Genomic DNA, 27,947 nt, shown 5'->3' on the forward strand with positions numbered 1-27,947 from the left:
CTGAGCGTTAGCTCGGTTTGGACGCTGACAAGATTGCCGCCGGGTGGGTGGGAAACAAACTCGACAAGGTGGACTGTTGGATGATAGGTGTTATGCTGATACAAAATAAAATAAAATAAATAGTCGAGTCTTTCTTGTTGCCGCATCTGCACTAAACCAAGATCGTCATATTGCCAACTCAATGTTACTCAGACCAATACCCTTTATATAGGGTCATTGGAATTGTACTGATAGGTTGACTTCTTTCCGATGATCTTTCACAGCACTAATCACAGTTCAAAATATCTAGAAAACGGGTCTAACCTTCCCTTCCCCCCCCCTGCTGACTACTCTAGACCAATCAATATGTGACATGGGTACCGTCATCGCATGCTGGACTCGAATAGTATTACCACCCCCTGGCGCTCGCCTTTCTTTGTAATCTTTGCCAGGTCTTCCCAAACTGGAATCATGGAAACGAGCCCATCGACTGAGCAGTCCTACCACTATTGTTGATGCACTTCAATTACGCTCCACTAACGCACCTTTGCATTTCCTTCGACGGATGGACATGATGTTGTCCGAACCACCAAAATAAACAGAAAAACCACCCACTTTAATTTCCTCAACTTGTTCGGGGCGGGCATTGCGAAAAATAGTTGAGTAAGGCTTGCGCATATATTTACATCGGTGTCATCCACCACTCGATAACGAGCAGGACTTGAATCAGTAAATGCTCTCCAAAATAATCTTGACCTTTGAAAGCAACTCTTCATCCTCTTGACCAACTGCACGGACCGCGATCTGTTCAATTTCGGCTGTTGGTACCCCATATTGGCTCAAAGTCTTCTGCAGTCCGAGCTCTTGCACAAGGCTATGGAAACTGAGAATTCATTCTGAGTGTATGGCAAAAGACACTTGCCTAGCGATCATGTACGATAGTTTCTTGACATCTCCGTCAACAGTCCCAGTTGATGGCTCTCTGAGATATAGTAAGGCTTCAGCAAGGTACTCCTTGTCCTCTTGACTTGCTATTTCCGCTTGTAGGTTGACGACCGGTGCAAGTGTCAAGCACTAGAGATAAATCGTGGTTAGGAAATTATGCGCGGGTTCCGGGTGTACTGACTGAGGTGATGCCATGCGGTATTCCATATGTTGCTCCGAGCTTATGACCAAGCGTGTGAGATAATCCTACCGGGCTTCACAAGAAATAATTGAATGTAAGCCACCTCCGCGTAATATGACTTACCTATGTCTTTCAATCCTTCGCGGCCATAAACTCATCCATGACGCAACCTGCAGCCTCTGCCTGGCAACGAGATCTTCGCTGTCTTTCTTTGATAATACAAGAAAACGGAAGAGATCCGCGATAGCAGCATGGCATAGCTTTTTCATTGGTAAGGGCACTCCAGGTCTGTATAGACTCTCTGTTTCCAGATATTTAGAAGCACGAGGCGCCGCGTATTATCTTCTTACCAACCGCATGGTCCAGCGCACGCATGCCAGTGGAAAGCCTTTGGAACGAAGTGAGCATACACCGGGGTCACTGGATTGATTATCTACCATAATTGTTCAGGTGTTGAAAGAGTCAACTCGGCGTCCAGTATGATCCCCGCTGGAGTAAGCTGTTGATGAGCAACAACTACCTTGTCACCCTGTTTATTGGTATAGCCTGCACCACACTAGAATATCTAAATGAGAAAGCGAGTTATTTATATCTATATCACTTCGAGATCTTACCGTGTACTCGGCCGCACTCAGGGTTGTTGGTATTGCGATTTGCCGCAAGAACTCCAGCTCTTTGCCAGACGTTTCTTGTGCTCTTTGTTGCTGCAGCCTGAAAATAATAGCCTTTGATGCATCGACGGGAGAACCTCCACCAACGGACACTATAATATCGGCATCGACTTCACGAAACTTGGAGACGCCATTCTCGATACCAGCCTCAGGAGCGTGCTCCCCGATTTCCGAGAAAGTGGCACCAAATGCATTGGATTTCTTCAGAATGTTCTCGATTTTTGTCACAATACCAGTCTACGCTCCGAGTCAATTATATTGATTGACAAATCTGAAGCGATTCATGCATCAACTCACCTTGTCACGGAGAGACCTTCCTGTTACGACAAGTGCTCGTTTGGCTCCAAGAGTGTCCAAAAGTTTTGGGAGTGCGGTTTCAACGCACTTGGGCCCGTAGTAAACACCCTCGAGTGTATTGGTATATGCGTAAGACCCAGCTGGCACTGTCTCGTTGGCAGTCGTCATGGTAGATAAGAGGTATTAATAATGTTTATTTCCTGTGAGTGAGTGAGTGGTCGCAGTGGAGTTTGATATGCTTCATTGAGAGGACCGTATAAATAATCGCCATATCATAACTGTCATTGCGACAATTATCTATCAGTACTCACTGAGGCGGCAGCCCGCATGTGAAATTCCAAGTCCACTGGCAAGTCGTGCACTCGCTGGCACGAGAACAAGGTTGGTTGTATCGACCTTTAGTTGTTGATATGGCCGAACCGTCCTCGTTACTTGACATAACGTGCCGCTTGGCGAAAACCGCTATCTGACAAGTTCCTGCCGGGTGAAACGGTACCGCCGCCCGCGGACATGGCCTGCGACTTGCTCGGCCCGGTAACAGTCTATTTTTATAATAGTTTTCCATCGAGTGGACTTACATCCTGCTTAGATCCCAAATCTCACGACAGTGAACGACCATATGCATATGTGCATGCAACTTAAAGCTTAAGTACTGGTGGTAGCAATTATTTAAATAACGCAACCATGAGCTACCTGCACAAGTTTCGTCGACTACCCACATTGACCCCACTGCGTCCGACGGCCAGGAGACTTAGTACTCTCTACAACAAAAATTGCGCCTCCAGGATCCAGCTATTCTCGTCCATGTCAGATAGAAGCAACGAACCTACCCAGAACTCTGGACAGCCGTTTAACTTTGCCGCCTCATTCCGCGAGACTGACCCACCAAACCCCAATTGGCAACTGAGGCAGGGCCTCCCAGACCATGTCGAACCTGGAAAGTCGTGGAAAGCAGAAGAAGAGAAAGGCTGGAAGACTTGGAACCTCTCAGACATATCGTCAAGGTACGCGACCTCGTGCAGTGTTGTACAAACAGTGGTAGCAGAAGTTCTTGCTTCTCAAACCTAACCTTATCGTTCGCATATCACTGACTTGAACTGCTGACAGGGAGATATATCCTTTATTGACTTCATGCATCGTGCCTCGCCCCATCGCGCTTGTGTCCAGCACGTCTTCCAATGGGATACCTAACCTTGCTCCGTTCAGGGGAGTTTTTTTCAGCACGTTTTAGCCAACCAGTCTGACCTAACTTCATTGTACAGCTACTTTTCGATGGTGCGTCAGACATCTTTTTGAATGCCTTGAAATTGATTTATTTGTGCTGCTGGTACCTGAAAGGTCGCGCACAATCCGCCGTTATTGAGCATTTCCTTCTCTCATTCTCCGCGGACTGGGAAGTCAAAAGATACCAAAGAAAATATACTCGCGACAAAACAGTTTACCGTAAGCATCGTCAGCGAACCATTCATAGAAGCAGCAAATATCACAACTGTCGACGCCCCTGCTGATATCGACGAGTGGGACATCAGTGGTCTAACCAGATCTGCCAGCGCAAGTCCATTCCGTTTAGCAGCCGCAGCACTTGTTGATCATGTGTCGCTCGCGTACGTATTGACCGCAATGCTTGCCCTTACATAGATAGACGTGAGGCCCCCATGGGTCAAAGAAAGTGCCATCAGTTTTGAATGCGAGGTAGGCATGCACTTCGTTGTTTTATTTGCCATGCTCGCTTATTAATGACATCGGCTTCACAGTTGTTCCATTCCTACGAGATTCGTCCGCCCAATTCGGACGAGGTCACGAACACATTGGTCTTGGGTCTCATAAAGCGGACACATATTAGAGAGTCCGTTTTGACTGCAAGCGGTACCGTTGATCCCGCTAAGCTTCGGGCCGTGTCGCGCTTAGGCGGTGATATGTACGCGAGGATCGGTGAAGGTTTCGAACTTTCCAGGCCACCTTGGACAGTGATACGAAGTCAAGTCACGTCTGAAACTGAGTAGGAAGTCTGTTGCACTATAGCGGATACGAGCTCGCATTGATAGAAGGGTCCGCATGTTCATATCAGTTTGCATTTGGAAGGTTTCAGGTCGAGGGATGCGAACGTTTCGAAGATGCCGAGACAACGTTCCTTTGCGTAACCATCAACCACTGAGAAGAGTCACGGATATGGAATGCGTGTCAATGGACCTGATCTTTGTAGCGAACTTGGTCCGAATAAACGACAATGTATTTCTCACCGCATGGAACAAGCTGCACTTCCCCATGGTACCAGGTTGAAATGAAGCAAAGCTTACTCCAGGAGGCGCATGCCTTGAAAAAGATTAACCAAAAGTCAGAAACACAAGGCATAAACGTGGAGGAATGCACTGCTACATGCTTTAGAAGATGAAGCCACGATGCAGAGCACGATGCGCGTGCCTTATCGATGATAATTGTTTTGACAAAGAATGATCTTCCGGTGCAGATCAACGCCCCATCAACTGGAAATAGCACACGAATAGCCCACGAACAGGTGACAATTTTGACAGGGACAACATGTGTTAGCGAAAATTACGAACGATGATGGTCCACCATTCGCCGCGTTAACCTCACTAACTGTTTGAAGAAGCGCAGTCAACAGTCGCCGTGACTCCTCGAGGCAGCTAATGCTCCTTTGTATAGATAGTTGAGACAGATGCACTCCAACAAGTACTTATGTGTCCGTATATTATTCCACAGCCTTGTCTCCGGAAGCTTTTATTAGTCACGTGTATACAAGTACTTCCGCCGCATTCGGTCTCTCGCAGTTTAGAGCCTTTCTCTTCGTTTGTTCTTCCTCAACATTCAGCGCTCAGCGCTCAGCCCAAGTATTAGGTGTGTCTTCAGTTATTTTTTTTTCGTTAATAATACCCATGATAAGTTTCAAAGACTGTCGTTTGCAACAGATATTCTTGCTACTGAGGCGTACCCTAACCTTCCGGGTCGGATACGGCCAACAAACTACGTGAGTCGCTTCTAAAATCACATAAACATAAAATCTAAGTGTACCGATGGTTTGTTCTCCTCCAGGGTTCTTCCCGGGCATGGAGAATGATCCAGGGTCGGTTGCTGAACAACGCGCCAATGCGGTTGCAAAGCTCAAACGCGCTGCATCTTTACCACGACTGAAAAATGGAAGGCGGCCCCAGATGCACAATGAAGTTGTTAGCGAAGGCGAGAAAACCCTGCATGATGATGTCCAGGATCCATCACAGGACACACCCCCCGAGTGCGTCTCCAATAGCGACTACAAGCCGATCGTACAGCCCGAAGAGAACCCAGGGTCGCCTGAGCCGTCGAATGTAAACCGTAAACGCCGCTCACGTTCACGTTCACGTTCTAGGGGTTCCAAGGATCTCAGAAAATTCAAACCTCCTCAGTCTCCTTTGCCAACGTCTGTTACGCCCAGCAACGATTCTTCTCCTGACGATTCACCACCCTCGCGAGCTGAATACCTTCCACATTCAATTCTCGCACCAATACCCTCCCATCTTAATCCGTTACCCAATTCTCCGTTCATTTTACCTGGTTTCTTAACGGCAGAGAACCCTTTTCTACCTTCTGTACCTTCTGGTGCTTCTTCTCCTATCCCAAGACTTCCCACATTGGAGGCTCTGGTGTCACGTCAAGGGCTTCAACGATCGAATAGTGCAGGTGCAGCCCGCATGCTAACTTTACAGAGCACATTACAAAAGCTCACGGGTGGCACGGAATTAATGGATTCAACATTTCCATCTCCAGCAATGTCGCCTCCGCCTTCTGGCACTAAACTCGGTCGGAACAATACTGTATCTGGTGGGGAAAGCAGCGAACGTAGCACTGCTCGGAGGCTTATGATGGCTCAACTGAACAAGAGGATGATAAAGGAGACGGATATAGAAGAGGAAGATCCTCGACCATTCAGCCCTTCAAAGCGACGCCAGAGACGACGTTCAAAACGTCAGTCCGCTAATCGTCCTGTGGTGTCGACCACAGATGAATCCGATCTTGTTTCGACCAACGATGCCACGCCAAACCGTTCCAACACCCCTCAAACTCAACCCGATGAATTAGCCCCCAACGTCCAGCGCACATCTTCCAGCACTCCCATACCCCCGATACCAATATATCCTCTTGCAACCCCAAGCATCAACCTCAACGAAACCATCAACTCCAGCCGTCAATCCACTCCTGTGCGAGCTGTGCCACCCACTCACTTTGATCACGCTGCCAAAAAAAGACGGGAGAGTGTTCTGATAGAGGATCCAGATGACGAAGACCGGATTCCTCCACAGTCGACGTATTATGGATTACCAGGTGCTCCGAGTCGGCCGCATCCTAGCCTTTCTCCTCGCCTTCCCCATTCATCAGACTCCACTGACTCACCACTTCTTGATGTAACGAATGTACCGATATTCCTGGCCCCCCATCTTGAGAGGACTCCGTCTCGGCAAGCCAGATTCCCTTCTAGTCCCTTCGCGAGACCTCATAAGGAGATATCGTTGTCGTCTGACCAGGAGGAGGAACGCGATCAGGAGGAGGAGGAATTCTTTCCAACAGAAGCTTTTCGACGGTCTCCATATCATGATGGTCTTAACCGAGAAATCAGTTGGGTGGCAGAGCCAGGTGAGTTCTAGCTGTGTTGGTTGATCAGGATACCTCTCAGCCGTTTTGCGGTAGTGCCGGAAACCCCCATGCCTGTGCACGAAGAGACAGAAGAGGAGGAGGATGACGAACCGCTGCAGGATGAGCCGGCCCAGCAAATCACCGAAGATGAAGATGATCATCCGCCTCCGGATTCGCCAAGAGAAGGGTTTAATACTCAGATCGAGGAACCATCATCTCGCGCATCATCGGATTCAAAGGAACTTGTTGTGGAATTAGAGACATCTCCCTTGCCTACTCCCGCATTCACTTCGCCGACACCCTCCTCATTTGCCAACCTGCCTAACACCGCTTCCATGCTCCGAAACAGTGATGAATCAGATTCTCAACAGTACCCTCAGCGGCTTTCGGTAGCTATTCGCATGCACAGCGATAAATCTCCGGTTGTAACTGAGCCTGAGTCGACCGATCCCCAAACAGTCCGGGCAGAGACTCCCTCCAGGCGCGAAGGTAGCACATGGAGCAAGATCGTCCATTCCTTGACGAGGAGTGCTTCAAGTAGCGGGCGCCGGTCTCGGACGAACTCAATTGCGACAAGGGAGAGAAGACAGCACACTGACTCTAGCATCAGCCGGGAGAGTGGAGTGAGTCTTCCAAGTCCGAAAATTGATAAGAACGACAGCATCAGTTCGACTACATACCCACACGGCCAGCCATCCTCAGCGTCGACTTCGGTACATTCATTGGTCCAAACCGCTCCTCCCAGCAGCGGAGTATCCCCTGTTCCCATGACTCCCTCCACTGATCCTCTGGCGAAGTATACACACGAAAAACTCATGCCTTTCCCCGGGATCAAGAAGCTGCAAGAGCAATGGAACCGTCAACCTCACTTTTCGTCTACTCCTGATATCATTCTGTCGCATCATGTTGAGGCTGATATACCGCTGCCATCGAGTTCTTCCAGTAATACCCCTTCTAATTCTCCCGAGATAAATGGGGACAGGAAGCTAACACACCAGGCATCAGATACCCATCTGTTGCATATCTACAAGGCTCAAGCACCACCACTTTCTGCCTCTGCATCCACATCCTCTCATGACCACTACCAGCATGGCAGTCCCCACTCACCGTCCTCCATTATGCTGAAATCCCTTCCAACTAACCGAGATGGGGTCCGGAGATGGCTCAGTGCCAGGAAGTTGTTCCCCCAGCCTTCACAGTCGCCGGTAGGCAATTCGCCTCCGACGCCTAGTCCTGAACCGAAACCCGCAGTAGCGTCGAAGAAGCCATCACTCTCTGACCTATTCCGATTGCGGAAGGAGAATGATTTGTCCGCTGAGCTCCAAGATGAATGGGTAGATGTTGATCGTGACAAATCACGCAGTTCTGTTGGCAATGGGCAGCTAAAGAAGGCGAATGGTGAATTCTCCCCGACCAGTCCAAACGATAGCTTTATCCGTGACGAGCTTCAGAAGACGCCGCGAGCGAGTAAAATCGCTAGGCCTAACGGCCAGCCATACTCTGCCACAGATATCTCCCTAATACCTCTCACTCCGGCAACCCCTTCTCCCCCTGAATTTCCATCTACCACACCTGAGCCTTGGTCTTCACTATCCGACTACCCCCATCTTACAACATCCGAGTCTTCTTCGTCCAAGACTTCCTCGCATTATTCAAATTACCCTGCGAAAGGCGGCATACTGTTGGAGCGCTTGAATGACATGCTGGGCCGAGGTTCAAGAAGCCCGGTATGGCTATCTGCCATTGATGAGCCTCCGCGAAGATTTCTACGATGTTCTCCAGTCTTCCAGGTCGTGAATTCTAACATCTGCAAGGATCGCTTCCTCTTCCTGTTCAACGACATTCTCGTCATTGCCAAACCTCGTGCTGAGGATTCCGATACGTTCCTCGAGGTGACGAAGCCTAATCCTGCTGATCGGAAGTTCACCGTCAAGAATGTGGTATTGCTGCGACAACTCTGCTTCACCAGCGAGCGTGAGGAGCCGTGTTCGAGAGCCATCCCAAGAACTCCTGCAGTACAAGCCTTTGTCGAACAGTTCTCCATAGATTCGGATAATGCAGTCACATTGCTCTTCAGCAGCTTGGATCATCGCGACGATCCTGCTGCACTTGCGCAACTCCTGTTCAGAACACCACATATTGACAGGGTACAGCTCGGTGATTTTTTGTCGCGGCGTACAAGCCGTGTTGTGCTCAAGCATTATCTTGACGCCTTCGGGTTTATGGGAATGAGGGTGGACAAAGCCCTCCGGTTGTTCCTTCAGTCTATTCACATCCCGGAACGGGGCAGCCACGGTATCACTCCTCTCGACGTTCTTCTCGAGCCGTTCGCGAATCGGTGGTATGAGGCAAACGCAATCCACATCTCTTACGACAAAGATTTGGCCTACCGCTTCACGAGAGCCATCGTGCAGCTGAACGACGTCCTGCATGGTGCTATCTCTCATGAGCCGGGTCAGATGGGGCATCCTAAAAGGAATATTACTGCAAGAGACTTCCTTGAGGCTTTCCGACGTCATGACAATCGCCTGTCGGATGAGTTATTGGGAGATGTCTATGATTCCATCCGTCGTGAGCGCCTGTGCCAGGCGCGCAACTCAACGTCTGGCGGCCCACCAGAGATCACTGTCACCTTCAAACGCACACTTCCTCCGCGACTCACCTACCGGGTTCAGTCAGAGCCAGTCGTCATCCGTATCCCACAACCAGATCCACAGTTCAGTATTGAGTTGTTTGGGCACGATTTGGTGTTTGACCCACCTGTATTGTCATTTGCGAAGTCGGCAGAAGCTTCCTTCCGGGTGACGGGGCGCTCTTTTGGACTGAAAACAATGTCCATGCTGCGGTCAGGTCCGAATGCCCTACTATATGCTGGCCTAGCCCAGAGTTACACCATAGCAGTGGAGCGCGCTTTCATGCGCAACACCTTTCAGGTGGCATTTTTGGATCACAATGGAGCCAAGCGCAAATATATGTTCAGTGTCACCGACCCTGTTGTTCGCCACGAGTGGGCAGTTTCGCTCAAACGGGAAATTGATGCCTCTGTCGTAGCCGCTGATCATCCCTACGGCATAAACTGGCCGTCCCCGCAGACGGCTCGGTTTTATAAAGCATCGTACAACATGTCTTTCAAGGTGTTGCAGGATACCCTACTCAAGCCATCCGCTTCCCTGAGCGACACCAGTCCATTTCCTTCTAAAGTTGACCACGCACTAGCGCGCCTCACCTCATCCGGCCTTCATGCCCGCGACCAATCCAAAACATCTGTTCGACTCGGTGTGAACTGTACATCGGAGCCAGTGCGCTCAAAGTCTCGGAGCAAGGTGTACCATCGCCATGGACCTGGAAAGATGGAGTCGGAAGGCAACACCCTTGGTTTCCCTCACGAGAGCAGCGACGATTGCGGAGATGATCCTGACACGCAACTCAGGTCGGATGATCAATACTGGTCAGGAAAAGATTTAGCGATGTACTGCCAGCAAAATAGCTCTATCGCCCTTTTGCTGGCATACCTGCAAGTCAGCACGCCAGATGCTAACGGCTCACAATGACAGTCTTGTTTCGGTGAGACTCTTGCTTTGTTGTATATGCCAACCACTAAAACTTTGACTCAGTGTCTCGTGTTTGTTCCCGATCTCCCTTCTGAAATCTGTTCCTCCATATCTGTTCTCTCTATATCTCACGCATCCCGTTCATGTACATTCAATCGTTCCGCTTTTTCCATTCTACACATCACTATTGCTATATCGTCCACTATCATTACCGCATCTTCTCGTCTTTAAGTCACATTTGAATTCACGATACATTCTGGAAGGAAAGCACCACACTAAGCTCGAGTATTACATGCAAAAAATCAATTTGTTGATGTGTCACAGCCACTCCGTTTGTAAAGGAACAGCCAAAACAGCCTTTTCCGGCTTCAAAAGCTTCCGAGTCCGTGACCAGGCCAGGCGGCTGTCCAGTGTTCACCACTTTGAATCTTTTAAGTAGTTACTTGACTAGATGCCCCAGTAGGGCACGACGTATCCACTGCCTCGTGTCAAGTCCCAGTTCTTGTCTTTCCCTTGAGAGACAGGTCATGGCTCGTATCTATGCCGGTGCGAATGCACAACTGGGACGCTCGTGGTATGACTATGGTGAGTAAACTCTGTTTTCCCAGTTCTGCCACCGCATGAATTGTACAGACAATTTCCGAATCGAGTGGAGTTCTCCCGACCGCTATGAGATCGTCGATCGTGTAGGAGGCGGGAAGTATAGCGAGGTGAGAATTTTGTGGACATATTCCACAGATTTTGAGCTAACCAGTTCACAGGTGTTCGGAGGGTTGGATACCGCTAACTCCGAGACATGTATCATCAAAGTACTCAAGCCTGTAGCTGCAAAGAAGATCAACCGTGAAATTAAGATTTTACGCAACCTCACTGGAGGTCCAAATGTTGTTGCCCTTCTTGACGTCGTTCAAGATCCTTCATCAAGATACCACAGCTTAATCATGGAATATGTGGATAATGTAGAGTGGAAATCGCTATATCCAATCCTTGGCGAGGTAGATATCAAGTTCTATACTTTCCAGCTCCTTAAGGTATGTTCCATGACTTCATAGATCACCCCGGGAGCTTCTTTTAAGGCTAATTCACGAGGCCTTGGATTTTGTGCATTCGCGAGGAATCATGCATCGTGATGTGAAACCGGGAAATGTCATGATTGATCACCGACACCGGAAAGTACGTTCTACGTTTGCTCCATCACGATGAGATCGCTGATTAGTTGAAATACAGCTACGTGTCATTGACTGGGGACTTGCTGAATTCTATCATCCTGGGACAGCATATCATATTCGTGTGGGTTCACGGTACTACAAAGCGCCCGAACTGCTCGTGGGGTATAAGCTGTACGATTACAGCCTTGATCTGTGGAGCATAGGATGCATGCTTGCTTCGATGGTGCGTGACATTTTTGCGTTTCGCTCAGATCCTTCTTCTAATTATTCGGTAGCTGTTTCGCAAAGAACATTTCTTCCGTGGTTCGGATAATAATGACCAACTCTTGAAAATCATGAGAGTTCTAGGATCTGACAGTTTCGATGCCTACTTGAAGACATATGATATACCATTTGAAACAGACATGGAAGCCCTTCTGCATTCGTCAGTGGCATGTGCTGGCACGCATTTCAATGCTGATATCTCGTTCCAGTTATCCAAGACAGCCTTGGGCACGTTTTGTTAATGCTGAAAACCAGCAGTTTGTGACGTCAGAGGCACTGGACCTTCTTGACAAATTACTTCGTTATGATCATCAGAAACGGCTAACAGCACGGGAGGCTCAAGCCCATCCATATTTCAGTAAGCACATTTATTTCCGCTATGCTTCTCTTCTCAAGCTATATACAGATCTGGTCAGACTCGAGGCAGCATCAATTAAAGGAGACTCAGCAGAGTACGTTAACGACTCTGGATTCTGCTCTATGTAAAGGAACTAGGGGGTTATTTATGTAGGTGTACTCCTGGATCTCACGCTTGTAGGGAAGTTGTGTATCGGACGATGTTGTCACTATTAGGGCCAAGACAGTTATGCTGGAGAATGTGATCAGAATTCAAGCACGCGGTGACTGCATCAAAACAGGAAAGTCCAATGAAGTGGCAACGTGTTCAGCCCAAACGAAAACGAGGTAAACACACGCTCTCGGATATGTTCAATTACTCCAGGCTTTCTACACGCCCTCACTCGCGTCTATCGTCAGGTCAAGGTGGTAAACTGATATAACGCACCACATTCATCTTTACGTCCTTCCAATCTAACCTGCGTCAGATAATGGACTCAGACTACATACATCACATCCGCCCCAGGGCAATTAGCAGTCCTCATCATCCTAATTCGCTTCCCCAACACAGGTGTGCCAAAGTAGCTGAGCTACCGGTCTCTCCATCACCAACAACCCGACTACGCTTTCCGCGGCATGAAGATCGGAGTTGTCCACATAATTATACCAGCGCTCATCCTGTCCAATGGAAACGCATAAATCCTCACGCGCTGGCATGCGTCAGGGAGCAGGAGCACTACACGCATAGCAGACATGAAAACCCAACAGAGCAATGGGTGAACGATCAGATCCACTTGGCAAGCCGGCCAAACCATGAGCGCCGCTGGATGAAGCCCACGGAGACAGAGGAACTTCGACATAGAATGCGAGATGAATTCCTATATGAATATGAAGTGGGGGCCGAAGCGCATGGGTGGATGTCATATGAAGAAGATATGAGACGAAGAATGCGGGAGCGCGAGGAGGAGAAGAACCGCCTGATACAAAACGAAGTTAGACGAATCCAAGCCCGCGTTCGCCAGCGGAGAGACAGCGAAAGACATGTCATTGCTGAAGAGCGAAGACGGGAAGCTGAGAAGGCGAAGGAAAGAGTGATGAGGGAGCAGGCGAGGCTGGAACGAGCAACAATGGACGCTTGGAATGTGTATGAGTTGCGATGGGTAGCGCTATCCGCTGCATATGACGGAATCGTTCTGAAATTCCGTGATATCCCATGGCCACTACTTATTCCTCCGCTGACTCCAAGTGAAATCACTGCGGAGGGAATCGCAGCATTTATTTTGTCGACGGCCCATTCCCCGGAGCAGTCCCCGAAAGAGAGGATACGCGCCGCTCTCCTCCGTTGGCACCCAGATCGATTCTGCAGAGTGCTGGGGAGAGTGCGAGAATCGGAGAGGAATGCTGTCGAGGAAGGTGTAGGGATTGTGGTTCGATGCCTGAACGATCTTCTAACGAAGGATAACAAGGCCTCCCATATGGTAAGCACCGTTCCTCGTGAAAAGTTCAAACCCTAGCACTGCGGTCTGCTCACGGCCAGTCCACTGCAGGCTAGACGAGGATCGAGGTTATGAGTGAACCTATTGCACGACGCTGGCGGAGTCACAACTTGGGGTCAGCACCCATACCTTAACACATCATTTGATTCCAACTACACTGTGTACAACAGCAAAGGATGTTCAAGTTCCTGTTAATAAAGTGTTTCTTCATAATAGACTCCAACATTAATTTGGTTTTTTCTGAAGCAAGGTCTGAAACCAGGAGCGAAGCCCCGATGATATTGCATAATCAAGGAAAACGAGTATTGGGAATTTTTACAATATTCTAGCACAAGGGGCCTCCTACTCTTGCTGCGCTTCAAGGGAAAGCGTTACTGCGGAAGGCGGAGCAATGATACAATAGCTAAATAACGCGAAGTTGGTTATATATGGTGAAGAAACGTTGAGACTCCGAGTCGTCATGGATGCTGTATATGTATAGACACAGGGGAAAAAATCTAGTAGTCTGATCACCTAACATACCGGATCCATAACATAACTATCGTCGGTTGACATCTTACTTAACGAAGTCGGGCGAGAGCGCGATACGACCAATCCATTGAAGAACGGAATAGACAAGCCATCTACGAAATTTTGAAATCAGCGACAATACATTACTACCTGCCACGATACTTACGAACGATGATAGAACCAAGGACGACAAATGACACTATAGGCTGGATAGTTGTAGCGAGGTACTGTGCTTGATTTGCAGGCGGGTTCTCTGGGGTGGGCAAACGCGTGAGCGCTAGGGTAGATACGAAGACTGCGCTGACGCCCATCTGCGACGTATTGATAAGTGATAAAAATTGGTATTAGACAGACTTACTGGACCTGTATACAAGATTCAGATACTTGAGGTGAAAGCGACATCATAGATAAAAGAGCTGCTCACCGAAGTGACCAGAGAATAGAGCTTCCCGCCAGCATGCAATCTCGGGAACAAATTTGTATACCGCCAATAAAAATGGAATTCGCCTGAAGATCATGATAGCGATCACAAGAAGAACAAGCTTCCAAGGGCTGATGTTAAATTCGGGAGAGTCATAGGCGTTAAAGGGCAGCCAAGCGCCGATGTAGATGAAACAACAACAGTTCAGCACATAATCTATGACAGGAGAGAAATTGTCATGTTCTGTCTGTTCACGGAAGTGCCCATCCCAGGATATTGCACAGCCTGATGGGAATGTCAGACCCTACTGATAGGTGAATCATACAGGCTAGATGCAAACCTGCTGCAAATGCTGCAAGAAGATCATCCACGCCAATGGTGCTCGCAACTCCCATAATAAAAATGGAGAGAGCCAGGTACTGCGCGATGTACGATTTACGATCTATAAAGCCTTGATCAAGGGATTTCTTCATGAGTTTGGAGAATAGAATTCCTGAATCACAAATACAATGCAATCAGACCAATGCATTCGGATGAAGCGACATTACCGACCTAGAACAGCTCCTAGAACGGTGCCAAGGATGACCTGGTCTGCGGTAAAGAAAGTTGAGAACTTTACGAGACACCCAACACACAATAGCACAAACATAACCATCCCACCAAAAACCACTTGCCGATAGCAGTTTGAACGGACGTCTCGATGGTGAGGTATATGGATATTGCAAGAAAAGGGTAGGCAAGGCCGTCGTTGGCTGCGGCCTCAGCCAACAAGATGTGGCGAATATCCTCGCGAACATGTTGGTGGGCAAATTTACCGTCTATAGAGTGTATGTAAGTATCAGGGGTAGTTCATGATTGGCCGGACTGACGTGTGATGGCAGCACATGTCACCGGGTCCGTAGGGGTCAAACAAGCGGCGATACAAAGGGCTGAGATGTAGTCGAGTTTCGGAAACAACACGTACATGACCGCTGACAACGGTGATCAGTAGGTACACGATTTCATCCGCGATGACTTACCAGCCACTACGACCCAACCAAACGCCATGGTAGGCACAACCATTACCAGCAAGCTCTTGGCATGCCTTTTCATATATGCAGGTGGTAATTCGACTCCAGCTGCGAATAAGCCGATTACAAGGACGATACGCATGACCTCTAGTGTTATGGTATTACTCAAGGGACCCCACGAATGGGGTGCGAAGATGTTGGCAACGAAAGGACCTATGATAATCCCGAAGGCGGTTCCTAAAACGACTTCATTGACATAAAGCTGGTGGAAACATGGGTCAATCGTCAAGGGGTTGATAGCAATTACACACCTTCTCTTTGATTAGGAGGGACACCAGTGAGAACTGTGTTCAATAGTCAGCATACTGCGGTATATAACAATTCTCATGGAGCCAGGTAGACAGCACCCGAAAACGACCCTCATAAACAGCGAGAGCAACGACACGCGTACTGCATACATGCATTCGAAATGAGCTGGAACGAACCAAGACTGTAAAGCCACCAAGACAGATGTACGAGATCCTCGCCGGCGACACCTGAAAGACAAATGAGTTGTTGGTGACAAAAGAACAGTCGCTAACCGCACGGACTTGTAGTAAATCTAAAGCCATGCTGAAGTGTTGTCGCAAAATCTTTCAGAAAAAGACGCCTGATTCCAGGAGTATTTATCCAAGCAGACGCCAGATTGCTGCAGTGCAACAGGGCCGGGAATTAACCATGGAGAGATATGGCAGCTGTTCCACCTTGGCAGACAGCCTGATAAATACAGTGACGGTAATGAATTATTCCTGAAATGCTCATCACGTCAAGTACATTGATCAAAGGATCCACCCACGACCTTTGACTGCATGGCACCTGCCAGCAGCGGTGGGAACTAATGACGTGCAGAAGTCCATGAATCTCTCGATCGTGAACCCTTGTGCGAGTGAGCAATTTGAAGGTATTTCTCTTAAAGTAGGTCAAGCGCTCTGTGATACTGAGCCACCTCCGTGAGCCGTAGGGGCCAAGAGACGTTGTGATAGGGCTAATACGAGCTGCAACGCTGAAACAGCATGAATAGAGTGCGGTGGAGTCACTTACCAGGTTTGTGTGCTTGACATACGATTATAGTTGGGAGTCGCGATTGCGGTAAAAATTAAAGTGGTTGATGAATAATCAGGAGTTCCGGATCCGGAAATCAGGTGGCGCCGTGACATGGGGCGCCCAACGCTGGCAATGATCGTTCTGGATAAGGGAGAGAACGTTCGCTGCAGCTGCATACATGCAACATGTAAGGTGAACTGTGAGTGGTGCTACTTTCTCGCTGCCAAGTAAACTTACATATATTGAACTTTTCGACAAGGTTGTTGTAATTAATGTGCCAACAAAAGCGCCGTTCCTTGCACAGAACACAGAAAGGTCTAGATAAAATGTTCGAGGCCAGGCAGGCTGTGTTATTTTTTCGTATATACTACGTTCGTGCGCGACATTATACACCCAATCACGGGAATCATAACTAGGCTGATATCTAGTTAGTACCGCCAGTTGCCAAGAACATGAAAATATAATCTAGCCCTACTATAGAGCTTATATAGTCCCTGGGTAACGTTAAACGACCAAGCCCCTGACTCCCATCTCCATTCAGCACTTATAATATATACTTTTCAACGCACTCGGCAACACCATAACATCATGCATCCCACGAACCAGAAATGGTGGCACAACAAGAAAGTGTCATTCGGGCATGGAATCACAAAGGGGGATTGGGCTGAGGTGCGAGGACTCGGAGAATGTCCACATGTTGGATTCTCTACCTAGCGTCGCAACGGAACACCAAGAACAAGGTGCCCTCATGTTGGGTATGTCACAGTGCTCTGATGCTTCGAACAATCAGAGACAATATTGAGCTGCAGTAGTGAAAAGACGTTATCGCATGTTCATGCGGTCCGTGTCGAGAGCAAGTCGAGAGAGTGATCGAGCTAGGACAGCTGGCCTGGACAACGAGCATGTGGAACATGGCGTTCACAAAAGAGAACGAGTGGGAATGGGATCTCAAGAGACATTTTCCGTAGTGGAAATGACCATCTGCAGGCAATAAGTTCAATCAGTATCGAATACAAGAGCGTGATGGATGAAAGATATTCACATCAGCTCACATACATGAGGCCTTGAGGTCTCAGTTAGACTATACGAGATATGAATTGTGGGCGAACGGGTTATACACGGAAGCAAGCACAGCATTAATATTCTTGCACATCTTGTTAGTGATAAAAGTTCGACAAAGCCCTCCCTACCGACGTCAAGGATATACTCTGGTTTGGGATGGATTGAGTCCACTCTGGAGTCGGAAGAATGCAACCTATCCTCAAAGTGTCGGGCTGTGGACATATATATCGCGCCACTATATGGTGCTTCATTTCATAATGATATCAAGGGATGCCGCAGCTGGCTCTGGATTCGGGAGCGGACTGCGAATAGTACACAGCGCACGAGTTGATGTTGGGGCGTTCCAGTTCGCCGCGTTACACCGTGTTCTACGAGGCTGAGCGTTAACGTTGAGCAAGGGGTCGGGGACTTGACAGTCTGAGTGTGTAAAGAGTGTTGTATTATTCTACCCTTTCACGAAAAATATTTTGTGGCGAAATTCGAATTAATTTGGCTCGGAACTAGTGAACGGCAAAGCGGGGCGCGTCATCATGAGAAGTGACAAATCCAAATTTTTGGACTTTACTCTCGGATTTTGATTTTCGTCTACCTCATCATGCTCCGGACTATAACACGACTGCCACTGCGCAGATGCGTTCATACGAATGCCAGCTCCTCGAGCACCCGTATATTCAAAAATTATTCGAGCAGGTCTGGACTTGCACTGGGAGCTACCGTCACGTTTGCTGCATACATGGCTTGGTCGCTGAGCTCGGATAGTCAACGGATATCACTTGATGCTCAACCTGTGTCCGGTATGCGTTCATTGAGATCAACAGCAGTGCTATTCTAACACATTCGCAGCCCCCAAAAAGCTTCCGTCCTCCACAAATCCCTCACTTCCCGCTGCAGACTCCCCTCCGCCTCCAATACAGACAGAAGAGACATCCTCTGAAACGTCAGTACCCATAATAGAGGAGGACGCGGATAAAACACTACCGGCCGCGCCAGTAGAAGCACCAAGCGAAGAGCAGCCGTCTGGGGGTGCTTATAACCCGGTGACAGGCGAAATCAATTGGGACTGCCCGTGCCTCGGTGGAATGGCCCATGGTCCATGTGGTCCAGAATTCAGAGAGGCCTTTTCATGTTTTGTTTACTCTGAACAGGAACCAAAAGGCATTGATTGTGTGGAAAAATTCAAGGCCATGCAAACCTGTTTCCGGGAACACCCCGACGTATATGGGGAGGGTAAGCTTATTTTCCGATTAGGAAGTCTCTTGTGCTGATTCCGTGGCAGAAATTATGGACGATGATGACGAAGAGGAATCCCAGGGTCAAGCTACGCCCTCGGGTGCTAAGCTTACTGAGGCGGAGTACACAACTCTGGATAACGTAGCTCAGGAACCCGCGCAGCCCCAACATCCCCCGTCACCTGTTTCCACATCATCCGCCTAGAGCATCGTTATCTTAGAGTATCTTGGTTAATTATCCCTCATATATTCACCACTCAATATGGCAGCCTATATGACCATACATAGCGCATGGAATTTGATACAAGAAACTATGCTAAAGGTATATGGAATCTCGTGTCAGTTTGAGAACCGCTTCTCTATGACCTGGTCTTTCAATTTATAGCCGTTGGCAGCGAAAAGCTTTGAGCGCAGGAAGGTCGATGTATCATAGATCTCATGTTCCTTCGCCTGAGGAACCAGTGAGTTCATAACAGTTCCTACAAAGGTACGAACCACTCACCCGTTCATCAAGCTCAGACATCTTGACCGTGATGAGCTCAGGTTGCTCGTGTTTCTGTAGTTGGTGGAAACGGGCCTTTTCCTTCACAATCTGGCCAAGAAGGAAAGCTAAGAGTTCTTCATAATCACGAGCTTGTGTCAAGTATTTTCGGAAGCCCTGTCTAAATCATCAGTGCCTTTCCTGATAAAGTCATAACGTACTCACCCTTTCAAGGGTCTTTTTGATTGACATCTTTTGAGTGCTGACGAAGCTCCCTACTGCAACGGAGATCGCCATGTCAATGTCATCAGCGCGAACGTATTCCCGTAGGGACATTTTTGCACTGGCTTCAGCCATCCGAATCATGCTCTCCAGGTGTCGGACGGTGATGGGGTATGAACCTGTTGCCAGTGACTCGCGGCGAAGATCAGAAAACAAGCGCGCCAATTTATCCTGGTCCATGTCATAGAGCTTTGGGCGTATCTTCTCTCGGGCGTACATGATGTATTTACGGAGGATATCTTGGGGTATGATCTGTCTAGACTGTTATGGAGGGGCACAGCTTCAGGGGCTGAATAGACTTACATCAGCATCAAGGGTGGTGCCAACATCCATCTCATCTCTGTCAGCTTCGAATTTAGGATGACTGCGGAGGTGACTTCCGACAACGAATCGGGCTAGTAGCTCATCTTGCACAGGATCCACGTTGTCTTTGACAACACACAGCACATCAAACCGAGATAGGATGGGTTCTGTCAGCTCGACATTTTGCTGGAAGGGAATCGTTGGGTTATATCTTCCGCGAATCGGGTTGGCAGCGGCAATTATGGCACATCGAGCTTGCAACGTCGTGACGATCCCAGCTTTAGAGATGGAGATGGTTTGTTGCTCCATTGCTTCATGAATAGACGTCCGATCCGCATCATTCATCTTGTCAAACTCATCAATGAGACATGTTCCTTTGTCGGCAAGGACAAGAGCGCCTCCCTCCAGCGTCCATTCCCGAGTCACGGGATCCTTGCGGACGCTGGCAGTCAGACCAACAGCCGATGCACCCTGACCAGTTGCGAAAACAGACCGGTGAGCTGTCTTCTCTGCGTACTTCAGGAATTGCGACTTCGCCGTTCCAGGGTCACCCAAGAGCAGTACGTTGATATCACCGCGAAGTCGGTGTTTACGGTTGATGTCTTTCGTAACACCACCGAACAGGGAGAGGGCGAGGGCCGTTTTGATGTCTTCGTGTCCGTAAATCGAAGGTGCAATAGACTTGACGATGCGCTTCCGAATACGTTCGTCTCGTGCGAGGGCGCGCATCTCCTTCTCGTCTTCTTCAGTAAGACGGAACGCTGCAAACAGATCTTCCTTTTTGTTGATGTGGTTGGCCTCGATGATTGTGGAGAAGACTGGGAACCCGTTCTTCGAGTTAAGAGAGGCGTCGAAGTTGTTCCTGTATATCCCAGTCACTTCCTACGCTAACGTGCTTAGTGCCGGTTATCGAAAGCGCCTTACGTTACTTACAATCTCCTCTCCAGGCTTTGCCAAGTCAATGAGGTCCCATAGGAGGATAACTTCACGATGCCTTGGTAGACGCCCCGGAGGGACTGACCCAGGGGACTCCTGCAACGTCATTTTCTGGTAATTGCGGTACACCGTCTGTCATGAAGCATTTAACAGGTATCGTCATAAGTTCGAAATGCGACTGACCTGCTCGGAGTTAATAGGAAATGGGCCCTTGCTCTCACAGTTAGCGCAAAAGCTAACTTTGACCTCCTTTGTTGCATCCTGGTAGAATGGACCGAGAACAGCACCACATTTTCGGCAGTCAAATTTGACGTATTTAAGCTGCGGGAATACACCACTTCGTCGAGTCACAACACCAGTGACTCGGACTAGATTGTTTAGGTTAGAGCGTCGGAGATCACGGAGCGAGGAGCTCAACGGAAGGTCTGCAATGCGAACATGAACTTCCGAGTGGATCCGTTCGTACGACGGGTAATATACAAGAATCGCATTCAGTGCGACCTCATCGAAGATTGTAAGCATGGCGGCCGGGGAATTTGTCAGGAAGTAAGCCAAGATAGGCTTAGACATTGCTAGATGAAGATAAGATACTTCCAGTGACTCGGCATTTGCTGCAATAGACCATCAGTAACTCTGCAAAAGATATAGACTAATAATACGGACTTTCTCCAAGATTACGAATGCGTTGACCGTAGACCGATGCGCCGTTTTCGTCGACGTAGGTCATCAAAAACTGCCGGAAATGTTTGACAATTGATCGGCGAACACGGTCATTGGCAATCCATTCGACGATAGATTTAGCCTTTATGTCACTCAGTTGCTCAAGGGGTATTTCCTAGAAAAACATGGATGAGTACACATCCGACTGACCGCCAAGATTTTCACCAACATCGTCTATACCATCCACATCATCTACATCACGGCGCTCGTCATATTGTCGCCTTGTGCGACGCTTCATTCTCGAAACGCCGAGATCATCGCCAAGAGCATCTTCATCGTCCATGTCATCATCCTCCAAGAACTGGGGTGCACGGCCTCTATTAGCTGCTCGGGTGCCTTGCTTTCCTGTGCGTTCAAGGCGATCGCGGCGATTCATCTTGGCTTCAGCCGCTCGTCGAGCTGCTGCTGAAATTTCGTCAAAGTTCCCTTCATCGTCGATGTCTTGGTCGGAGTAGCGATCCAGTAGTTCGTTTGGTGCATAATCTCTATTTTCAGTAGCGTAAAAGTGAGTACCTAAAAAAATATGGACTTTGACACGCACTCTTCGAGGGTGTCCGCAAACAAATCTTCGCCTTCACCGTCATTTTCATCGTCCTCATCTATATCACGTACTCCGTCACGATCATCCAAGCTATCATCTGTATCCGAGAAGGGTGCCGGAGGCGAAGACGGTGGGAGAGACGATTGTGAATCGCTCCGTCTTGGAGTAGGACGTGGAGCTGGTGATGAACTGGGAATGGGAGGCGATCTTGGACGCTTGGCACCTCTAGGGGTCTGTGACTATGATGTAGAAATTTAATAAACATCAGTCTGATTTCTGTGTCCTCCGTGCTCACCATGGTGAATAGCGATAATGCGGGGAGATGGCAAGAACAAAAACACGCGTCGCGACGCGTTCAATTGTCGGAATTTAAAATTCAAAGCGTGTTCGCTTCCCACGCAAGCATTGATCCATCCGTGCCGACCAAATCATTCCTTCCTTTGTGATATGCCTAGCGTCGACCTTGAAACCGCGATCAAGCAAGAGGAAGAATACCTACGCAAGGTTCATCCTACCGTGGACGATATTCCAGGATGCATGACCTTGTTTGATGAATTTTTGCAATGCCATGGTATGCTCTCAAAACGCTTCAGAGTGCTGGTACTCATGAAACTTTCAGTTCTGGGGACTCAAATAAAATCTTTATACAGATACGGTCAAATGTCAGAGTGTGGAGTTAAAAAAGAGGACTTCAAATTTTGTATGAGCTTGAAATTCATGCACCCAGAACAGAAACGGGACGCTTGGATCCGTCGCCGTGCCGAGTGGTGGGCTCACAGACGACTCGGAAAGAGTAGCGAAAATGTGTGGGATATGAGGAAGTAATGTCCACCCTTTGAGTTATTTCTTCGCTTACTGAATTCACTTCAAGGAGTCCTCTCCCAGACTGGCCCCCAGCCCTTTCGGACAATGTTCCAGAGAATGTGGAAACTATCTCGTGAATGATCAGAGTGACTTACCCTGCAGACTCTCATAGGGGAATTCGGCAGCCCTGTTATGTTTCTCAGCCACATGTGCATGGCGGCCCTTGGTCTATCTTAGGCGGGACGCAACCTTTGGCCTTCAAACACAGTGACCCTCTTCGCGAGGAAATATGTTCCACTCTGTTGAGCTCACATTGCACTTACTTTGTTCTCCCTTCTGATACACTCAACTTATTTGCATAATTGTGTGTCAACAGTTGAAGTTCTCCTAAACGCTGAAGCCGACTCTCTGGATGTTAGAAAGACTAGAATATCGCACGTTCTTTGAACTATCCCAGATAAAGAGCTGCTACTTTCTGTTCGCTTTGATTTTCAGATAAGTACATCAATATGGTTGTGCGCAGCTACTTTGGCAGCACAACCACATGCACTTCGTGGTAACGTCCCAGGTAGGATTTGTCGCATTTTTTTTAAAGAAGTCATGAGGACAGTCGGGAGAACTAAGTCGAAGCGCCTTTGTATGAGCCCACCATCCAGCAAGTCCGGCCGGATCCTGTGCAAGTGAATGCAATCGAGCCTACAGGGTTATAATATTCACGATGTCTCCGCGGGTTGCACCACCATCTTTGGTGAGTTTCCCTACCATAATTTACTGTCACATTTTCGTCGCACCCGTGTTTCGAATACACGGCGGCCTGTCTCTCATTCTCCCGTGTCTGAATCCAAGTCAGTGCAGGACAACTATTGCCTACTCCAAGCCTGCTCTGTTGTTATTCACTTACCCCTTTGTCCACTCGGATCTCTCGCATGCAATTGATTGTCATTTGCTGCTCGTACACTATCTCTTATAGCTCGCGCGTCCTCCCATCGCTTTCAGTCGGTCTTGGCAATGGCGATGTTCATTTGTATGATTGTACCCTTCCATGTCAGTATATATAGCTCAATTTCACAGCAGGATCGGCCAAGTGTGTCTACATCAACGGATCAAGTTGGGAAACGGGCTTCTTGACCGCTCCACGGGTAACGCTGTGAGATCATTTTTCCGATATAAATTTTCGCCAACACGTTAGTACGAAAGGGACGACTGTCTTCCTTCGTCTATAGTCTGCTAGGGAAGGCCAACATCTACTTGGCCCAACAAAGTCCATTTTTTCAGTAGGTGCCGGTGTGACCCTTGACAACTTGAAAAATTCATGTCTAGCCCGTGGATGTCGGATCTAGATGCTGCTCTAATACTGACAAGTCAAAAGTTAGTCATGCATATGGCCATCTTTTTGCTCCCACCAACATTTACTAAGTACGTATGGATGTACGCAGCAGCCCCTCAAAGGGTTCATTAGCACGTTATCATTGATCATCAGGGTGCCTATATGGTCGTTGTGGTACTCGCTGCCTTCTAAACGCTCGAGATCATATTCGTCCTGGCTTGGGACATGCAATGCTGGGGTTAGTACGCCACGTTGTTTACATCTCACCATCGTGAGTTTCTTCTGTAAGCCTTGGCGGATTCAAATGCGATCACGGGTTGATGTGGCAGTACCGGTGCTATTTTTTCGCGGCCAGACCATCGCGCACTTGCGCCGACCAAAGAAGCTGAAGGTGTCTGGGTCGAGGGAGTGCCTTCTAAGATGAGTGGAATATATTGACTTCTATCTCGGAAGTTGCACCGGAAGTTGCACCAGAACGATTTCCAGGTTGTTGGTATGGTCGGTCAGGGCCTCCTCCAAAGCCGAACCAGTCTCCCCAACCTGGACAAGAGGTATTCGACTTCTTTCATGCAGGAACTCCACCCACATTTCCGCACGCCCGTCAGACTTCTCTGCCAATATTACCCGCGAAGTCCTGTAGAACTTAAGATTTTAGTTCCACATGTCTTCGCTCTGGAATACTGTGTGTCATCTACACATCCTCTCCCAAAACGCTTGCTATTTCCAGATGGACTTTCTGGGTATAATAAGTTGGCGTTGTAACGTTGATTCTTTATCGTTACCTTTTTAAGCACAAAAACCTGCTCAGAGCGGCGCTCATGGCCAAGCAATTCTTAGATGGGATAACTCGCACGACTGGCCGGGTCCCTCTAGTCTTATGCTCAATATGAACTTTCCCCGCAATCTAAAAACAAGAGGTGTGCTGTTGTTCCAAAACTGGCCTTTCTCGGCCCCTATGACGCGATTCTGAGCTACTACATTTTTCCTGCATCTCTGCATCCTTCAGTGCACGCTCATTTCCGGTGTTTTCGCAAATATTCATCACCGTCGGTATTTCCCATCGGTTCTTTGATCGAATACGAACATTATAAGGAAGATGGACAAGGGAGAAGCGACGTTTTTTTGAATCACAGGATATGAGTGATTTCATGATATGTGAAGCACGCGTTGTAGATAACGTTGATATCTATTTATAAAGTCAATTCAGTTGTAGAGGTTCTAACGTTCCTAATACGTCTTAGGTGATCGAAGTTAACGTTGATCAACAGAAGGTGACGAATATTCTTGATTGCTATTACATAGCTAGCAGTTACCGGCTATGACGTTATAAGACTTATGATCTTCGGATCCCAGAGGATTTTGTAAGTCAAGCTGTATTACTGACAACGTTATCTATCTTCAGTGCTCCGATTGAATACTCGCTGGCATTGACTCGGACCTCAGACTGATCAATGGTACAGTCAACATGATAAAATTCCTGTAGAGTACACAAAACATAAAAAAATCGATGTACCGCAAGCTTAATACTTGCGATACTCGTCCAATACACTATGTTACGATCCCTTCCGTCTGCTCTCCCTACAACTGTATACAATATGGTGTTCATGACACGTAAATCTCCTCTCCCATCGTATACCGCTCGTGGAGGATCGCCTGAGAATGAACCGAGCCCGTTTCATTCCAGTAGTGTACATCGTACTCCGTTGATCATGTTGCCTGACATGTGTTCATAGATAGTCGTCCAATGAATAAAAAGTGATGAGTGTCCCAGTATTGGGCCGCCTATGCGGACTTTTCTGAGTCACTAGGCTCCGAGTCTTTGCGGACTATCCGGGCCTCCTCTGCATCACGCATGCCACCGGCATGCCAGTCACCAAGATAGAAATACACAGCTGGTAGGCCCACGAAGAGACCTCCAATAATGTTACCAATCAAAGCCGCAATTAGCGACCTGAGAAAGTAATCAGTAAATATTGAGATGCACTGAACGAAAGACTTGGTGCATACTTGCGAATGTACAGGTCGGTCGTAAGCTAGAAAGCAATTAGAAATGTACGAAGTGAGGTTAGCATGTGAAAGACGTACCTCAGAGTGAAGCATAATGCTCAACGGGAGTGAAAACATATTTGCGATAACTGGTAAAAAGTATTGGTGAAAGTTTGAAACCGAATGTTCTGCAACTTACCGTGGTCGAAACCACAAGCCACGAAGACCTAGAGGACATAAATGAGTCAGGATCACCACCTTTATCGATTTTACGAACCCAGATGGGGAACCAGATGGCTACGATTTTCGACAAAGTGTCTTTGGCCCCCATTCCTTGCTAAATACCGCCCGTGAGTAATGACTTGGAGCAACACGGTGAAATATGTACCCAAACGGCTATGCAAACAAGCCAGTTACAACCAATGCCGCGAAGGAAAATCTGATACCAGGCAGGTGTGATGGCTTTCGTACTAGCACAGGGTTGAGACAGTGGGATTTCCAGATTAGGATGAAGTGACTCACATAGCAAATGCCCTTACGTATGAGGCATAGGGATCATCCACCATTAGCCCATCGTCTGTATGAACATGTTAAGTTATACGATAATCCAAGCCAATGAACGCGAACTGACATTTCGAAAGGATTGCTGCAAAGAACAGACTGCCAACGAGATTTCCGAAAAAGACTGACACAATAGTATACTCAGTATCTGAATAAGATCCGGCTTCGGCCGGTACTACTTACCAACAATCCAGTTGAGGGGAACGCCCCACCAGGGAATCGCTCTCTTCAATGCAGCCATGGGGAAGATCTATAAGTTGGGTGTCAATGAGTGAAAAGTGGTTCTACACCAGCGCTAAACTGCCTACCATAAGATTACTCGTGAGCAGGTCAAGACCCTGGAGCACAATCCTGCGGAGGGTTATAACAATCAAGCCATGATACGATGGTACTGAAGCCGTCAGTACCTACATAACGAGTCCAACAGGGAATACGAAACCGCCAAGGACCTTGACAATTCCGGGGTTCGAAGCTGTCAGACCTGGGGAGCCACCACTAATAATAAGATCAAGGAGGCCGCCGAAAGACAACATAACACCCGCAAGGACCTATCAGATAGCAAGATTAAGATGTTAGACCACACGTGCATGCACTTGTTACTTACCGCCTTGAAGAAGGTCTTGTCCAACCGCGTGTTGTGCTTGGCTACAGCTTGCTCGACCAGAGCAACAGCAACTTCAGCTGGGGTGAGAGTGAGAGCGCTTGAAATGGACATTGTAGTAGTGGTAGTGTGCGATCCGCTAAGGTCCAAGGGGGATGCAAGACTCGAAATGGTGGCATAGCCCAGCATTTATATGTTCATAAGGACACCGGTTCACGGTTCCTGACAAGCGAGATACCAAAATAACTGGATTTCTCGTGTGCAGTTACTACTAGTGGGCCCTGGGATCCCGATCCCTGCCAAATGGATCTGCACATTGGATTAAGGGCCGAAATTCAAAGTTGTGCACACACGGATACCAAATGATCCCTTCGCCCAAATCCCAAACACCCCTACTAAAAACGGTAACAAACTATTACCTAAACATTAGCAGTCCTTTTAAGCTTTCAGTCTTACTTACACCCCCCCTTCAACCGTATAAGATCATATTTATGACACGTGATCATTCAAATATGATTAAATAAAATCATCAAGACTGATGGAACATGTAGATTAATACTCTGTGGGTTAAAGAC

The 27,947-nt window shown here is 48.1% G+C and overlaps 11 protein-coding genes across 11 annotated transcripts; 7 read left to right on the top strand and 4 right to left on the bottom strand.

Moving 5' to 3' along the window:
* Positions 1 to 356: 356 nt before the first annotated feature.
* On the bottom strand, positions 357 to 2,605 carry F5147DRAFT_664553 (alcohol dehydrogenase IV). The gene is made up of 8 exons (XM_041435016.1): positions 2,074 to 2,605; positions 1,720 to 2,013; positions 1,543 to 1,661; positions 1,456 to 1,493; positions 1,229 to 1,406; positions 1,106 to 1,178; positions 902 to 1,053; positions 357 to 853 (listed from the first exon to the last, which is right to left on the bottom strand). The coding sequence occupies exons 1-8, from the start codon at positions 2,239 to 2,241 to the stop codon at positions 706 to 708; spliced, it is 1,170 nt and encodes a 389-aa protein (XP_041299374.1). The 5' UTR covers positions 2,242 to 2,605; the 3' UTR covers positions 357 to 705.
* Positions 2,606 to 2,877: 272 nt separating this feature from the next.
* F5147DRAFT_795360 (uncharacterized protein) lies at positions 2,878 to 4,280 on the top strand (the record flags this gene model as incomplete). Its single annotated transcript, XM_041443154.1, has 6 exons — positions 2,878 to 3,077; positions 3,181 to 3,273; positions 3,336 to 3,348; positions 3,412 to 3,657; positions 3,712 to 3,765; positions 3,828 to 4,280. 6 exons carry the CDS (start codon positions 2,878 to 2,880, stop codon positions 4,074 to 4,076), a joined length of 855 nt encoding a protein of 284 aa, XP_041299375.1. The 3' UTR covers positions 4,077 to 4,280.
* Positions 4,281 to 4,880: 600 nt separating this feature from the next.
* On the top strand, positions 4,881 to 10,335 carry F5147DRAFT_664559 (uncharacterized protein). The gene is made up of 4 exons (XM_041435017.1): positions 4,881 to 4,929; positions 4,984 to 5,059; positions 5,125 to 6,699; positions 6,754 to 10,335. Exons 3-4 carry the CDS (start codon positions 5,139 to 5,141, stop codon positions 10,248 to 10,250), a joined length of 5,058 nt encoding a protein of 1,685 aa, XP_041299376.1. The 5' UTR covers positions 4,881 to 4,929; positions 4,984 to 5,059; positions 5,125 to 5,138; the 3' UTR covers positions 10,251 to 10,335.
* Positions 10,336 to 10,596: 261 nt separating this feature from the next.
* Positions 10,597 to 12,311, top strand: F5147DRAFT_664564 (kinase-like protein). The gene is made up of 8 exons (XM_041435018.1): positions 10,597 to 10,835; positions 10,884 to 10,960; positions 11,012 to 11,281; positions 11,340 to 11,423; positions 11,478 to 11,642; positions 11,695 to 11,843; positions 11,893 to 12,041; positions 12,090 to 12,311. The coding sequence occupies exons 1-8, from the start codon at positions 10,778 to 10,780 to the stop codon at positions 12,167 to 12,169; spliced, it is 1,032 nt and encodes a 343-aa protein (XP_041299377.1). The 5' UTR covers positions 10,597 to 10,777; the 3' UTR covers positions 12,170 to 12,311.
* Positions 12,312 to 12,389: 78 nt separating this feature from the next.
* Positions 12,390 to 13,742, top strand: F5147DRAFT_664566 (uncharacterized protein). Its single transcript, XM_041435019.1, has one exon. It carries the CDS (start codon positions 12,511 to 12,513, stop codon positions 13,531 to 13,533), a length of 1,023 nt encoding a protein of 340 aa, XP_041299378.1. The 5' UTR covers positions 12,390 to 12,510; the 3' UTR covers positions 13,534 to 13,742.
* Positions 13,743 to 14,372: 630 nt separating this feature from the next.
* F5147DRAFT_664578 (Cation/H+ exchanger) lies at positions 14,373 to 16,559 on the bottom strand. The gene is made up of 10 exons (XM_041435020.1): positions 16,537 to 16,559; positions 16,047 to 16,480; positions 15,942 to 15,992; positions 15,768 to 15,800; positions 15,466 to 15,718; positions 15,316 to 15,417; positions 15,094 to 15,264; positions 14,999 to 15,037; positions 14,787 to 14,939; positions 14,373 to 14,731 (listed from the first exon to the last, which is right to left on the bottom strand). The coding sequence occupies exons 2-10, from the start codon at positions 16,065 to 16,067 to the stop codon at positions 14,427 to 14,429; spliced, it is 1,128 nt and encodes a 375-aa protein (XP_041299379.1). The 5' UTR covers positions 16,068 to 16,480; positions 16,537 to 16,559; the 3' UTR covers positions 14,373 to 14,426.
* A 546-nt stretch (positions 16,560 to 17,105) lies between these two features.
* Positions 17,106 to 18,016, top strand: F5147DRAFT_664583 (uncharacterized protein). Its single transcript, XM_041435021.1, has 2 exons — positions 17,106 to 17,520; positions 17,582 to 18,016. The coding sequence occupies exons 1-2, from the start codon at positions 17,369 to 17,371 to the stop codon at positions 17,979 to 17,981; spliced, it is 552 nt and encodes a 183-aa protein (XP_041299380.1). The 5' UTR covers positions 17,106 to 17,368; the 3' UTR covers positions 17,982 to 18,016.
* Positions 18,017 to 18,196: 180 nt separating this feature from the next.
* F5147DRAFT_741956 (uncharacterized protein) lies at positions 18,197 to 19,035 on the top strand (the record flags this gene model as incomplete). The annotated part of the gene is made up of 3 exons (XM_041439517.1): positions 18,197 to 18,395; positions 18,445 to 18,828; positions 18,878 to 19,035. The coding sequence occupies 3 exons, from the start codon at positions 18,197 to 18,199 to the stop codon at positions 19,033 to 19,035; spliced, it is 741 nt and encodes a 246-aa protein (XP_041299381.1).
* On the bottom strand, positions 19,018 to 22,426 carry F5147DRAFT_116441 (MCM-domain-containing protein). Its single transcript, XM_041428093.1, has 10 exons — positions 22,389 to 22,426; positions 22,094 to 22,332; positions 21,722 to 22,037; positions 21,496 to 21,667; positions 21,016 to 21,443; positions 20,830 to 20,964; positions 19,897 to 20,778; positions 19,537 to 19,845; positions 19,333 to 19,488; positions 19,018 to 19,280 (listed from the first exon to the last, which is right to left on the bottom strand). Exons 1-10 carry the CDS (start codon positions 22,389 to 22,391, stop codon positions 19,170 to 19,172), a joined length of 2,751 nt encoding a protein of 916 aa, XP_041299382.1. The 5' UTR covers positions 22,392 to 22,426; the 3' UTR covers positions 19,018 to 19,169.
* A 28-nt stretch (positions 22,427 to 22,454) lies between these two features.
* F5147DRAFT_116477 (uncharacterized protein) lies at positions 22,455 to 23,338 on the top strand. The gene is made up of 2 exons (XM_041428094.1): positions 22,455 to 22,664; positions 22,713 to 23,338. The coding sequence occupies exons 1-2, from the start codon at positions 22,541 to 22,543 to the stop codon at positions 22,916 to 22,918; spliced, it is 330 nt and encodes a 109-aa protein (XP_041299383.1). The 5' UTR covers positions 22,455 to 22,540; the 3' UTR covers positions 22,919 to 23,338.
* A 2,341-nt stretch (positions 23,339 to 25,679) lies between these two features.
* Positions 25,680 to 27,757, bottom strand: F5147DRAFT_664589 (putative formate/nitrite transporter). The gene is made up of 12 exons (XM_041435022.1): positions 27,376 to 27,757; positions 27,183 to 27,319; positions 27,080 to 27,122; positions 26,955 to 27,021; positions 26,842 to 26,895; positions 26,733 to 26,787; positions 26,599 to 26,680; positions 26,488 to 26,547; positions 26,410 to 26,437; positions 26,310 to 26,359; positions 26,232 to 26,257; positions 25,680 to 26,175 (listed from the first exon to the last, which is right to left on the bottom strand). The coding sequence occupies exons 1-12, from the start codon at positions 27,559 to 27,561 to the stop codon at positions 26,007 to 26,009; spliced, it is 957 nt and encodes a 318-aa protein (XP_041299384.1). The 5' UTR covers positions 27,562 to 27,757; the 3' UTR covers positions 25,680 to 26,006.
* Between the last annotated feature and the right edge of the window lie 190 nt (positions 27,758 to 27,947).

The sequence above is a fragment of the Suillus discolor genome (assembly GCF_016758755.1).
Source record: "Suillus discolor strain FC423 chromosome Unknown F5147scaffold_2, whole genome shotgun sequence".
NCBI classification, from domain to species: domain Eukaryota; kingdom Fungi; phylum Basidiomycota; class Agaricomycetes; order Boletales; family Suillaceae; genus Suillus; species Suillus discolor.

Coding starts and splice junctions, on each gene's coding strand:
- F5147DRAFT_664553 (XM_041435016.1), bottom strand. CDS start 2,241: ATGACGACTGCCAACGAGACAGTGCCAGCTGGGTCTTACGCATATACC. Junction 1,494..1,542: donor TCAACACCTGAACAATTATG/GTAGATAATCAA, acceptor TTCGTTCCAAAG/GCTTTCCACTGGCATGCGTG. Junction 1,179..1,228: donor CGAAGGATTGAAAGACATAG/GTAAGTCATATT, acceptor TTTCTTGTGAAG/CCCGGTAGGATTATCTCACA.
- F5147DRAFT_664559 (XM_041435017.1), top strand. CDS start 5,139: ATGGAGAATGATCCAGGGTCGGTTGCTGAACAACGCGCCAATGCGGTT. Junction 6,700..6,753: donor CAGTTGGGTGGCAGAGCCAG/GTGAGTTCTAGC, acceptor GTTTTGCGGTAG/TGCCGGAAACCCCCATGCCT.
- F5147DRAFT_664564 (XM_041435018.1), top strand. CDS start 10,778: ATGGCTCGTATCTATGCCGGTGCGAATGCACAACTGGGACGCTCGTGG. Junction 10,961..11,011: donor GAGGCGGGAAGTATAGCGAG/GTGAGAATTTTG, acceptor ACCAGTTCACAG/GTGTTCGGAGGGTTGGATAC. Junction 11,424..11,477: donor TTGATCACCGACACCGGAAA/GTACGTTCTACG, acceptor GTTGAAATACAG/CTACGTGTCATTGACTGGGG.
- F5147DRAFT_664566 (XM_041435019.1), top strand. CDS start 12,511: ATGGACTCAGACTACATACATCACATCCGCCCCAGGGCAATTAGCAGT.
- F5147DRAFT_664578 (XM_041435020.1), bottom strand. CDS start 16,067: ATGGCTTTAGATTTACTACAA. Junction 15,418..15,465: donor TGGTTGGGTCGTAGTGGCTG/GTAAGTCATCGC, acceptor CACCGTTGTCAG/CGGTCATGTACGTGTTGTTT. Junction 15,265..15,315: donor GACATGTGCTGCCATCACAC/GTCAGTCCGGCC, acceptor TACACTCTATAG/ACGGTAAATTTGCCCACCAA.
- F5147DRAFT_664583 (XM_041435021.1), top strand. CDS start 17,369: ATGTTCATGCGGTCCGTGTCGAGAGCAAGTCGAGAGAGTGATCGAGCT. Junction 17,521..17,581: donor TCCGTAGTGGAAATGACCAT/CTGCAGGCAATA, acceptor AAAGATATTCAC/ATCAGCTCACATACATGAGG.
- F5147DRAFT_116441 (XM_041428093.1), bottom strand. Junction 22,038..22,093: donor TTTGCGGACACCCTCGAAGA/GTGCGTGTCAAA, acceptor TACTGAAAATAG/AGATTATGCACCAAACGAAC. Junction 19,846..19,896: donor GCACCACCCTTGATGCTGAT/GTAAGTCTATTC, acceptor CAGTCTAGACAG/ATCATACCCCAAGATATCCT.
- F5147DRAFT_116477 (XM_041428094.1), top strand. CDS start 22,541: ATGCCTAGCGTCGACCTTGAAACCGCGATCAAGCAAGAGGAAGAATAC. Junction 22,665..22,712: donor TGAATTTTTGCAATGCCATG/GTATGCTCTCAA, acceptor TGAAACTTTCAG/TTCTGGGGACTCAAATAAAA.
- F5147DRAFT_664589 (XM_041435022.1), bottom strand. CDS start 27,561: ATGCTGGGCTATGCCACCATTTCGAGTCTTGCATCCCCCTTGGACCTT. Junction 26,360..26,409: donor GGCTTGTGGTTTCGACCACG/GTAAGTTGCAGA, acceptor ACTTTTTACCAG/TTATCGCAAATATGTTTTCA. Junction 26,258..26,309: donor GCATTATGCTTCACTCTGAG/GTACGTCTTTCA, acceptor ATTGCTTTCTAG/CTTACGACCGACCTGTACAT.